General features: G+C 36.6%; 1 protein-coding gene across 3 annotated transcripts in view; it reads right to left on the reverse strand.

Moving 5' to 3' along the window:
* The window catches only part of SOS1 (SOS Ras/Rac guanine nucleotide exchange factor 1), a 151,140-nt gene that overhangs the window by 71,463 nt on the left and 66,922 nt on the right, over positions 1–12,755 (reverse strand). For all 3 annotated transcript variants that reach the window (XM_040496577.1, XM_040496575.1, XM_040496576.1), the window contains exons 2-3: positions 7,370–7,495; positions 540–671 (exon numbers count right to left, since the gene is read on the reverse strand). In XM_040496577.1, the coding sequence (XP_040352511.1) occupies positions 540–671; positions 7,370–7,495 (258 nt within the window). The remainder of the gene's footprint in view (positions 1–539; positions 672–7,369; positions 7,496–12,755) is intronic.

The raw sequence follows: 12,755 nt of genomic DNA on the forward strand, positions 1-12,755 counted from the left end.
GGATTATTAGCATTTCCAACAATTATTCTTTCTACTAGCTCTGGAGAGATTCAGCTGACTGATTTAAATGAGAAGTGGGACTGGGTAGTTTAGGTAATCTTTAGACAATTTTTGCTCAGAAATTACACATAGCCCTGTGGCAGACTCACAGAGGTCCCTACACATCTGACAACGTGAAGGATTAAGATTTGAAGGATGTGTAGGGACACTTAGGTCTAACCAATAAGAAAGGAGTTTTATAAATTCTCTTTGAGGTACTAGTAACACCAGAGCTGAACGAAATCCACAATTATAACTTTTCTTAGTCCCTTCAATTTGCATATTTTTTGTCAGTATGAAATTACTTTAAATCATGTTGCCCAACTTATATTTCTCTATTGTCATATCATCCCTCCCCGTGACATGAATTTCTGGAAAACTTAAAATGAGAGAATTTTACTCTTCAATCGACTATTATCCATAAAATATATGCTGAGCGTTTGAAAACGATGGGTTTTATTTTGCTTTTAAAAGGCAAGAAGGTAGTATTTCAGCTTTACCTTTAATAAAGGATGAATTTTTTCTACTGGGAGAGATAAAGGGTTTCTTCGCTTCCTCTTTTCAATAGCCGATTGGGCATCAGCTATTGCCCACTTATCAATTGGATGAGGGAAACTTTTTTGAACACGTTCCTTGGAAAATAGGAAAATAACAACTAAGCAACAAATATATTAAATAGTGCTTTTCACTTATAATTTACTTTAAAAATCAAAGAATACCAAAAGCAGGCTTTTCACATGTGCTATAATTTATACTACAACCATACTTAAGAGAAAACTCTACTGTCAATGGATTAGTTTCTTAATTAGACAATTAAGAGATTAAACATTCTTTGTATTATCTAGGGGAGAATATCACATTCAGGATTTCAACTTAGCTGTGATAAAGCTCATGACAAGAATGATTAGAATAAACATTGCTTAGGGGCGCCTGGGTGGCGCAGTCGGTTGAGCGTCCGACTTCAGCTCAGGTCACGATCTCGCGATCCGTGAGTTCGAGCCCCGCGTCGGGCTCTGGGCTGACGGCTCAGAGCCTGGAGCCTGCTTCCGATTCTGTCTCCCTCTCTCTCTGCCCCTCCCCCGTTCATGCTCTGTCTCTCTCTGTCTAAAAAATAAATAAACGTTAAAAAAAATTTTTTTAAATAAAAAAAAAAACATTGCTTATATAAAATCTCAACAAGACCTAAGCTCAAGAAGCAAGTATCTAAATCTAATTTTCATTCATTTGACCTTTTAATAATACCAATTACAACCTAAAGTAGCATTTTGCACTTGAAACCTCTAAGAAATTTTTTCTTTATTCATCATGCAAAAGTACTTGACTTCAAAACTATTTACAGATCATGGAAAACAAGGGTTTACATTGGTAACAGCAATTTTTATACACCGTAGTTCATCATTAGAGTTTGAACCCTCTATAAATCATTAATTTTTACAAAATACTTCTCTTTAATTTCTAGCACTTACTTGGTTAGCATTTCCATTGAAAGTGAAGAAACTCATGTTAATGTAAAAGCTGAATTTTCCTACTTTTATAAACTAATGTAGTTCACTTCAAGCAAAAGTGACTCTTTCAGGATACCACAGTGAAAACCAGTAGAGGTCGCCATTAACATAATTTAAAACCACGTAGATAACTAGTTTGTAAAAACTATTAGATAAAATTAAATGTCACTCCTGATTATAAACCTAAATAAAAAGTTTTGTCAGTTGCTATTAAAATGAAAAATAAAAAAAGAGACTGTCACATGACACTTTGGAGGGAAAACATGTTGATTTTAGGACATCTTAAGAACAAATTTATAAAGTGAGAATAGTTTAGCCCATTCAAGTTAAGTAAATTTTCTCTTCATCTAGGTTTGAGGCTTGAAATCAGCTGCCAAAGTTAAGAAGTGATCGTTTCAATTCTAATTACTGGAACTGGAGGTATGTTGAAAGAAATTATTGTAGTTATAAATGGAGTTTACAAATTTATTGAAATGCCTAGTTAAAAAGCTATTTGCCAGGACACTATACAGATAATACAAAGGTCCAAAATATTGGGGGAGTTTGGAAGGTAAAAAAGGAGAAAAGAAAAGGAGGAGAAGGTGGAAAGCAACATCAAAAGCTAAAATTCTTTTCCTTTCTCCCAGTCAACACTAGATTTGCTAATCCAAAAATGACAATTAAAGAGATTTAGGACTAACTAAACTATGGCTTCCAATTAAAAATTTCAGTGATGGGTTTAACCTGTGGTTAACCATGGTACAAATCTTATAATGGTATGGCCTGTGCTGCTGTTTTCTTTCCCCTCACCTCTCTCCCTCCCTCCCTCCCTCCCTCCCTCCCTCTCTCCCTCCCTCCCTTTCTTCCTTCCTTCTAACCTCAACTCACAGTAAGAGATAATAAATTCTTAATACATCTCATTGCATCCTTACACATCATACACATACTAAACAAAGTTCATAAAACAAAACCTGCCCTTATTACACGCTGATATTACACTGATATTTTCTATGCATTAAAAAAAAGTTAGTTGGGCAATGCATAACGTGATTTTATGACTTACTAATGGGTCCTGACCTAGGGTCTAAAAAGCACTGGTGTATGGTAGTGAAAGTATAAGAGAAAAGACGTTGAACTCAATACGACAATTCTTAAACAGATTTCACATAGGTCTTTGGAAAAAAAGTCACTGGTAGAATTACATAGGCAAAATGGAGGCAGGGGTTGAGGTGGAAGAAAAAGAAAACAGAATAGCAATCCCTTCCCAGAGAAAGAACAAGTATAATTATGGAAAGACAAGACTTAAGAAATTAAATAAAGAAAAAAAATAAATTTAACAAAGAATATACTTTACCAGGGACATAGAACAGAAAAAAATACTATTAGTTTTTTCTTCTATTTTTTTTTATAAAGATTAAATACAGAAAATGAGGGAGAATGAACCGGATTGGAGCAATTTTTATACACTATCTTCTAACATGAAAAATTATTGTGGAAAGACAGAAACAAACAATACATATCCCTCCTCTACATTCCCAGAGCACTCATATAAATGCTTCTTTATTCATCGGGAACACTGCCTGACAGATAGCAATACTCAAATACTGGTGGCATGGATTGTTGAATTTTGGCTACGTCAGTGAAACGAAAACCCTTTCATTTGGACTCTGATAGTTCACAATCTTTAGTACAATTTCTCAAAATTTTTCAATTAACATAAGCAACATTAAATAACATAATATTCAATTAACACAGTATAGATACATATAGAGTCCATCAGTTTTCAAGCACTTTCAAAGTATCTATATTCCTAAAACTATAGGGCAACTAAAACCCACTTTTAGTTTTTCATTAAAATAAATCCCCTTGGGGCCAAGTATTAAGGAAGAATTGCTACTCTACAATTATGTTTATACTTTAATCAAAACGTATTCTTTAGAAAGACAGAAATTTTATATATTGCATTAATTCAGACTGATCTATTTTTTTAAATGTTTATTTACTCTTGAGAGAGAGAGAGACAGACAGACAGACAGACAGACACAGAGCATGAGCAGGGGAGGGGCAGAGAGAGGGAGACACAGAATCCGAAGCAGATTCCAGGCTCCGAGCTATCTGCACAAAGCCAAACGCAGGTCTTTTTTTTTAAGTACGGTTTTTAATATGGGCCTCAAATTTTTTAAAAAAAACTTTGATGAATTATCTCTTACCTCAAAATTTATTTGAAGGGCTTATAAAATTCATGACCCTTATGACTTAAAAAAAAAAAAGGCTCTGTAAATGTATTAAGGAAATAAAATAAATGTATTAAAGAAATATAAAATCCTTATGAACGAAGAAAGTGAAAAATTGTTTTTTGATAAAAGAATCTAACACACCATTATATTCATTTAAAATCTCTATATATCTATATTTTTGTCTAAATACGCTTCCAGGAATGGTACAGGAAGAAGGGTATTTGACCATGATTAGATTCCAGGTTTCCACCTTTTTAAAAATCTGTTCTAGGGGCACCTGGGTGGCTCAGTCTGCTAAGTGTCTGCTCAGGTCTTGAACTCAGGGTTGGGAATTCAAGCCCTGCATTTTATTTAAAAAAAAAAAAAGAAAACAATTAAATCTGTTCTACCATTCTGAGGGGTGTGTAACCTATAAAATAAGCAGAGTAATAACTATTCCATAGGGTTGTTGTAAAGACATAACTATGTATATAACATTACTCTGAAATTACAAAGCCCATTACCCAACTGATGGCTATTTCTATTTCACTCATATATTCTTCCCAACCTTTCCCAATTCCAAAGCCAGCTCATTGGTATATCACATGGCTACATCCACTTTAAGGGCTCAGATTTACCGCTTAAAAATAACACGACAGGGCACTGGATAATTATATATCTTCAATATCTCAGAAGTTTTCTATTAAGAAGCTAAGAAACATCCTTTATTAATATTTAGAGTCTTGAGGGCCTACATTTTGATCAAACCTGTGCAAGTCAAACACTGACACAGTAATTTTCAAGAATTCATGGAGATCTCCTTCAATACTGGAAGAATTATATATTAGTTTCTGTATTAATAAAAATAAGGCAATTAAATAAACACAGTATAGTATGAGATATCAAGAAAGAACTGAATTTGAGTTTGCAATGTTATCAAACTAGCAAATTCCTAGAACGCCCTCTAACATCAGAATGATAATAAGCAAGATGAGTTCCATAACCCTACTCTAACACACTAGGCACAGGGCTGAATGCTGTATTTTATAAACACTGTGGGAGAACCTAACTAAGGTCCAAAAGAGCAACTGGAATTATTCATGAGAAGAGTCAGGCAACGAGTTCTATTCAAGATCTACTCTGAAGACCAATGTAATTAAGTGCCTAAAGGAAATCATGAATAAAAGATAGTTGACCTTATAATTCAATGGAAAAATGGGATAAAAATGTATGAAACCTTCTTTAAATTACTTCAGAAATCAAAGTGAATTACTATTCCATTGTATACAATCTTTTCTACATCTACAACCTCTGTAGTTCAATGTTTTCAAATATCTCTTTGCCTCAGCTGAAATCTGGAACTCCCCTGAAGACTTCGAGAGCAAAAACCGCCCTTGTCCCAAAACCTGCATGAAGGAAAATTTAGCATCTTTTCCATTCCCCAAGCTGTTTCTGGACCATGTAAAATCTTGTCATGATCCTGTGTGACCTTACTGTCTACCTTAAGGACACATGAAATACCCTGGCCTCTTAATTCTTTGAATACCTCATCTTGGAGACTTTCTACCCCAGCCACCATCACATGGCCACATCCCGCTTTGTAACTGTGTTACTGAGGAAATCTTAAATTCCAACAACTTTGTCTCTGATCCCAATCTATTCTTTTAATTCTCTCACTCAGGTATTCTAGTGTTATCAGTTCTTAACTTTACTGGGAAATCCAATACCCTAATTCCCTCCATGTTTTTCCAATCTACTTGTCCTCTCCTGGCAGGATGCTTGAGTTGTAATGTACATCCAAAAAGCTTAGACTTTCTGGGCTACAGTCTTGACTTCGCTACTTATTAGCTGTGACCTTGGGCAAGGGCAATTTATCTAACCTCTCTGTGCTTCAGTTTCCACATTTATTCATTCAACATGTTATTTCCTGAGTGCGTTCTCAGTGCCAGACATTGTTCTAGATGCTAGGAATTTGGCAGTAAACAAGAAAAATAACCTTGGAGCTTACATTCTAGTAAGAGAAGAAAACAGCACCATCTTCATGGGGTTATTAAAAAACTTTAAATAAAATATAAAGCACGGAACTATTTAGAACAGTACACAATATTACAGCAAACACTTAAATATCAGCCATTATTATATGTCACTTTTTCTCCTATCCAGTTTAGGTTCTCTGATGCTCTTTTCAGAAGTTTCTCATTAGATATGCCTATATTATCAATCCCTCATCCCCCGGGGGACAGGGTAGGGCCTGGGGTAGACAGATATACCTCCTACCCAGCCACCGTTTGAGATAAAATCTTTGTTACATTCTATGTGTGTTGTGTCTTGAAAGGTTGTAAAGCCCTGTTATTACCAATTTCCACCACTTCCTTGTCCTACTATTCTACTGTATGTCTATGGTGAAATTCCATTCAACCCAACTATCTTTCTTGTGCCCACATTTGAGTACTACAAAAGAAATGTCAGAGAAACTCCAAGATTTTCACTAGTATACATTCAAGGTCATTAAAGTCAAATGTTCTTAATCGTTGTTAGACAACTTTTATATTTCCAGCTCTATCTCCCATTTTCTACAGTTAGAACTTCAAACCTTCTTTCTTTTCTTCTCAGACTTTTGACTTCTTCAGATGCCTCTTCTGGGAAGCTAATCCCTAAGCCCCAAGGCCTGTGTTATTAGTTTGTCCCTTTTATGGTGTCCCTCAAAACTTTTATGCACAGTGGATCACATCCTGTTATTGCCATTATTCCTGTATCTCCACCAAACTTTAAGCCCTAAAAAAGACAGGGGCCAGGTCACTGCTGTAGTAGACTGCAGAACTTCCTAGGTTTTTACATGTTTCTTTCCCTTCCAATTGGTGGGAAGGAGTTCACTTACTATCTAAAATACATGTAACAACTGAAGACCTACAGATTAATAACTAAATGTTTTTATTTATTTTTGAGACAGAGAGAGACACAGCATGAGCAGGGGAGGGGCAGTGAGAGAAGGAGACACAGAATCCAAAGCAGGCTCCAGGCTCTGAGCTGTCAGCACAGAGCCTGACACAGGGCTCAAACTCACAGACTGTGAGATCATGACTTGAGCTGAAGTCGGACGCTTAACCGACTGAGCCACCCAGGCGCCCCAAAATGTTTTTAAATGACAGTGGGCTTTAAAAACAAAAGAAACATTTGAACATATTCCACTCTTAAAACTGTGTGTGTGTGTGTGCTTGTGTGTGTGTAAAATTCTAGTATCAAGGAGTAGTGTTCAGGGGTGCCTGGGTGGCTCAGTTGGTTAAGCATCCGACTCTTGGTTTCAGCTCAGGTCATGATCTCACACAGGTTCATGAGTTTGAGCCCCGCATCGGGCTCTGCGCTGGCAATGAGGGGCCTGCTTGGGATTCTCTCCCTCTTGCCCTTTCTCTCTCTCTTGACCTTTCTCTCTGTCCCTCCCCTTCTCACGCTGTCTCTGTCTCTCTCAAAATAAATAAACTTAAAACAAAATAAAGGCAGTGTTTTGAGGCCAACAAAAGTTCATTTCAGAACACTTTCACTGACACTGCAACAAGTACACAGTGTGTGTGTGTGTGTGTGTGTGTGTGTGTGTGTGTGTATAAAGCAAATACAAGGCAAAATTTATCATACCTCTACATCTGAAGCACTTCGGGGCTGAGCCTGGCACAGCATATTTAATAACTGCAAAATTAATTCTTCAACATACTGAAGAGCATCATCACTAGACTCAAGAGTAGGATGAACTTGCCCCTGGACCTATAAACAAAAAGCAAAGTAATTAAAATGTAGGTTTATACTCAAGCACACGGTCTGAATTGCAAGTACAGATTTAAATGTGATGACCCAGAAGTTCGTTCTCAATCTCTCCCCAGCCACAATACCATACATGCTTATTAACATGCTCCTGGAGATTCAGATACCTAAATGCACATTTCAATATATTTTTTTCTTTAAACCACAGTTACCCTGAGACATGGGAATGCAGAGAAGGAGGGAGAGGCTATGGTTTTCATCCAGAACCAGAACATTTACTCAACATACTGCTTGGGCAAAATTGACCTCCCATGGGTCTCTGGCCCTTGTTTGAACTCTACCTTTCCTCCTAAATGATAAAATCCAAGAAGGATTTCTCTTATTCACCAGTGTAACACTAGCACCTAGCACTGTGCAGGGCACAGAATACAAACTTGATAAATGTTTGTTGAACACAACATCACCCTATACCAAAGGACACAAAATGGGCACTTTTGACAATCTGTCACTGTCTCTGCTTTATGAAGATAACTTGGTAGTCACTCATTCATAAATGCCTAATCATCTTTACCTTCATTTTCCTCAACCATTTGGTTGGAGGCCCATCAGGCCACTGGCCTCTGTAAAATTTTCATTTTAATTACCAGCATGCTAGCCTTTACGTGCATCCTTTGTCACTCACTATGGGTCACAACTATTCCTTTTAACAAACGGCAGAAAAATCAGTTCCAGGAAACAAACAATATAGGTTCTAAAATATAGTCAACTCTCCAAAGGGCAGAGCCCTCTTGGGAGAAAAGTGCACAATACTCGCTGGCCAAGAGCATGTAGTATGATCTGTCCTATTACACCTCATTATCGAACAGGGTATGACAGCCTTAGTGTGGGGGTACATTTTTATATACACTGTACTGTATTATCAATTTCTGGAACGCGTGTTAAAAATACGTAGATATGTATATATCTGTACACATGAATTTAAAATACTTTTTAAGGAAAAATATTTAGAGGCAATCACAATTCAGAACTGTGGGGGGAATGCTACATCAAGTATGAGGTTTAAAGCAATTTATTATTATTTTATAGGTGAAGAAACTAAGCCGCAAAAGGCTTAAATCCCTTGCCCAATCATTTCCGGTCATATTCAGTATAGCAATTACCAATCTGATTGTGATTAATCTGTTTATAAATCTCTTCACCCTGTTAGATGACTGAATGGTTGTGCAGTTAAAATAACGGATAACGTTTGGACTTAGAACCCCAGAATTTGTGTTTCTCAGCTCTGGGCTTACTATTTGCCATGCCATCACACCCTAATGTGTGTAGCTAATGGACCTTGTAAACTTACTTCCCTTCAGCACATAACAACATTAAACCACCTTTTTGTTTTTAAGATGGAATTTGATAAAAAGTTTTATTTATTTATTTATTTATTTATTTATTTATTTATTTATTTATTTATGTACAGGTGACACATAACGTTACAACAGTTTTAGGTCAACAACAGTGACTCGACTTCTCTCTACCTTATGCTATGCTCACCACAAATGTAGTTACTGTCTGTCATCATGCAATACTAACACAATATCATGGACTATTCTGTTAATAATCCCATGATTATTCATTCCACAACCAGAAGTCTGTATCTCCCATTCCCCTTCACCCATTTAGCCCATCCCCAGAGCCCCCTTCCCTCTGGTAGCCATCAGTTTGTTCAGGTCTGATTCTGCTTACAAAATTTTATTCTTATTGATTGAATTGCATGCACCCATTTGGCTTAAATTGTCTTGTCAGATACCCTTTAGCTTCATAACCAACTTATCTTCATTTATCAGTGAATCCTAACACCACATAGTGGGCTTTTCTTGAGGGACTCTCAGTCCAGTCTTTTCATTTTTTTTTTAAGTTTATTTATTTTGAGAGAGAGCATGGGGCGTGGGTGGCATGGGGAAGGGGCAGAGAGAGAGGAGAAAGAGACAGAATCCCAAGCAGGCTCTGTGCTGTCAGTGTAGAGCCCGACATGGGGCTTGATCTCACAACTGTGAGATCATGACCTGAGCTGAAATCAAGGGTTAGACGTTTAACCGACCGAGCCACCCAGGTGCCCCAAGTCTTTTCATTTTTTAATTCTCTTTTCTGACCAGTGACACAACCTGTCCTACTTCTCTTATTTCTTTGCTCCTTTTCCATTTTCTTGTGGAGTTCCTTAGCTTCCTCCACCTCTTAACTGTGGATTCTAGCCTTTTCTGTCTGCTCTTTTCTTCTGTTCTTTCCCCCAAGTAATCTTTATTTCCACATTTTAAACTACAACCAATGCAGACAACTTCAAATCTACCCCTAGTACTGACTTCTCTCCTGAGTTTTAATTTTTTTTAAATATTTTATTTTATACTTGAGAGAGAGAGAGAGAGAGAGAGAGAGAGAGAGAGAGGGAGAGAGTGCACACGAGAGCAAGCACAAGCAAGGGAGGCGCAGAGAGACGGAGACAGAATCTGAAGCAGGCTCCCAGAGCTGTCAGCACAGAACGAGCAGTGAGATCATGACCTCAGCCGAAGTCGGATGCTTAACCCACGGAGCCACCCAGGCGCCCCTGCCTCCTGAGTTTTAGACACACACTTCAAATCACTTGTTAGATTATCTCCATCTATCCTACCAAAATCTCTAATATACCTTAGTAAGAAAAAGGAACTTACTATAAAAGTTTAATAAGAAAAACTATATCTCAGGGTGCCTGGCTGGCTCAGTTGGTAGAGCATGCAATCTCTGGGTTGTAGGTTCAAGCCCAAGTTGAGTGTAGACATTACTTAAAAGTAAATAAAATCTTTTTTAAAAAGCACTTGAAAAAATAAAGAAAAATTATATGTCACATACAGAACTCAGTTTAACAAATGGAAATATATTTTAGAAAAAGACAATATAGAAGCCCCTGTTTTCACTAAGATGTAGTACTGGAAAATGTAACTATAATTGGGGTTACATTTCTGTCCAAGGCTCCAGCATCATATAAACTATAGCTATAGATTTATAAAACCGAGGAATTTTAGAAATAAAAGGGACTTGAGAAGTCATTTAACTCAGCGCCTCTATTTAGCAAATGAGAAAAAGGAGATGCCCATGATCCTGCAGTTAACTAGCAATGCTGTAAATACCGAACCTGGGCCTCCTGGTGTCTGGGCCATATAGTTCTTTCCACTAAACCCTTGACTGTCGAATCTGGAGTCTGAGGAGTGTGCTAGTAGCTCCATCAGCACAGAGAGAATGCCCACAAACTGTATCTATTCACATAACGGGCTTCCAGAGAACACATGGCTTGATGTATGCTGTCACACTTCAATAAACGTTGTCATGTAATAAATGCAAATGCAGCACTATAAATCTCTATCATCTGAAAAGGTAAAATCATTTTACTCATTCAAAATTACAAATAAAGTAAAATTTATAAATTACAAATTTACTAAAAATCCAACATATAGCTAAAATGCTGGAGATAATAAATATTAAAATGAAAATACTGGGGCGCCTGGCTGGCTCAGGCAGTACAGCATGTGACTCTTGATCTCAGCGTCGTGCGTTCAGGCCCCACAATGGGCATGGAGCTTACTTAAAAAATAAAAAAATGAAAAAAATGAAAAAGAACATATTTAATCAGCAATCATTTTAATTAATTTTTTAAAATATCAAAGACTTTTGAGGTATAGGTACACAGAAACACATTTTAGAAAGTATTCAGGAACGTGTAAATTAATCAGATTATTTTTTTAAAATGTTCTTTGTTTTTCAAAGAAACCCATGGAAACATAATTCTTCATTAATATAGGTCCCTCTCTAGCTGCTCTTCAATTTACACTTTAAGCTGAAGCAGCAATTCAAACCATTTGTAGTTTGCTAAAACATGGCATGCAGTTTCACACACTGTTCTCCATGCCTGTCATTCACGCTCTCATCTACCTGTTTGACTTTCAAAACCCAGATCTCGTCTCATTTAGGAAGACTTCCTTGTTTCTTGACTCTCTCTAAGGCAGAATTAATGTCATTCATTTAAATGACTTACTGACCCCATTATAAATATCAGACTTTGTTGGTATTGGATACATAGAGCTAAGCCAAAAACAGTTCCTGCTTATATGGGCCTTATACTCTGCTAATGCTTGTACTAGATACCACATTTTTGTTACCAGTTTGTCATAATGAATTAAAATTACATGTTCCCTTGTCTGCTTGATGTCGATGATCCTACTGGGCAGGGCCTTCTTCATCTATCTATAGAATCATATTCTCTTAGCATTTCACTCTCAATCCCCGACATTCAGAGTATACTCACTCAAAGCCTTGGTGTTGCAGGGGTGAGAGGGATAAAATATTTCATTCTTGGAACTAAGGTTGAAAAGGGATAGTGGTAAGGCTAGATGATTTCAGGAGCATAAACCCTTAAAGCAGAAACCGTTCAACATACAAAGACAAAACTAAAATAGATGTTTATTTTGTAGAATCATATGAACTGTATATAACCACAGTGGTAAAATGCTATGCTTTAGACAAACAAACTTGATACTGCTTACAATTTAGGCACATATAATCCAAATGCTGGCCAAGTTTAACACCTAGCATGATGCATAAAACTTTAGAAATTTAAATTCAAACAGTTTTATTTATTGATGGTTATTAATATCCAAATAAAACCTATTGGGTAAATAAATCACACAAAGAATTAGGCCTAAACAGAAATAATGCATAATGCCAACTGTTCTTCTAAGTTTCTGAATATTAACCTTCATCATATATTAAACCTGTCAAATTAGGATCAAAAGGTTCCTTCGTACAAGAGACTAATAAATTATTTTACTTCCTTAAAAACAAAAAGAATACTTCAAAATCTCTGGCTGAAAAGCATGGACGATGGTAAATACTTCAAGACAAGCAGAACACCAATTTCTGAAATACAGACTTTTCTCTTTATTCTTTTAAGGAAGATGCTATTAAGAGATTTCTTTAATGAGCAGACAGAAGTAGTATTACATTTCCTATACAGACAGAATAAAAAACACTTCTTTTCTATGAGATAGTATTACAGCTAAAGTGTTCTATTCCATTTAAGTGGTACTGAAAGGTATTTAATAGATCAAATGATCCAAATTATTCAAGACCATACAGAATAGGTTACACTGCCAATCTTATGACAGCTTTCAGAAGTCATCTACAGCTGATATTCATTAAGGGTGTGTGTGTGTGTGTGTGTGTGTGTGTGTGTGTGTGTGTGTGTGTG

Source organism: Herpailurus yagouaroundi, unplaced genomic scaffold (genome assembly GCF_014898765.1).
Source record: "Herpailurus yagouaroundi ecotype Mexico unplaced genomic scaffold, PumYag 188, whole genome shotgun sequence".
In the NCBI taxonomy this organism is placed as follows: domain Eukaryota; kingdom Metazoa; phylum Chordata; class Mammalia; order Carnivora; family Felidae; genus Herpailurus; species Herpailurus yagouaroundi.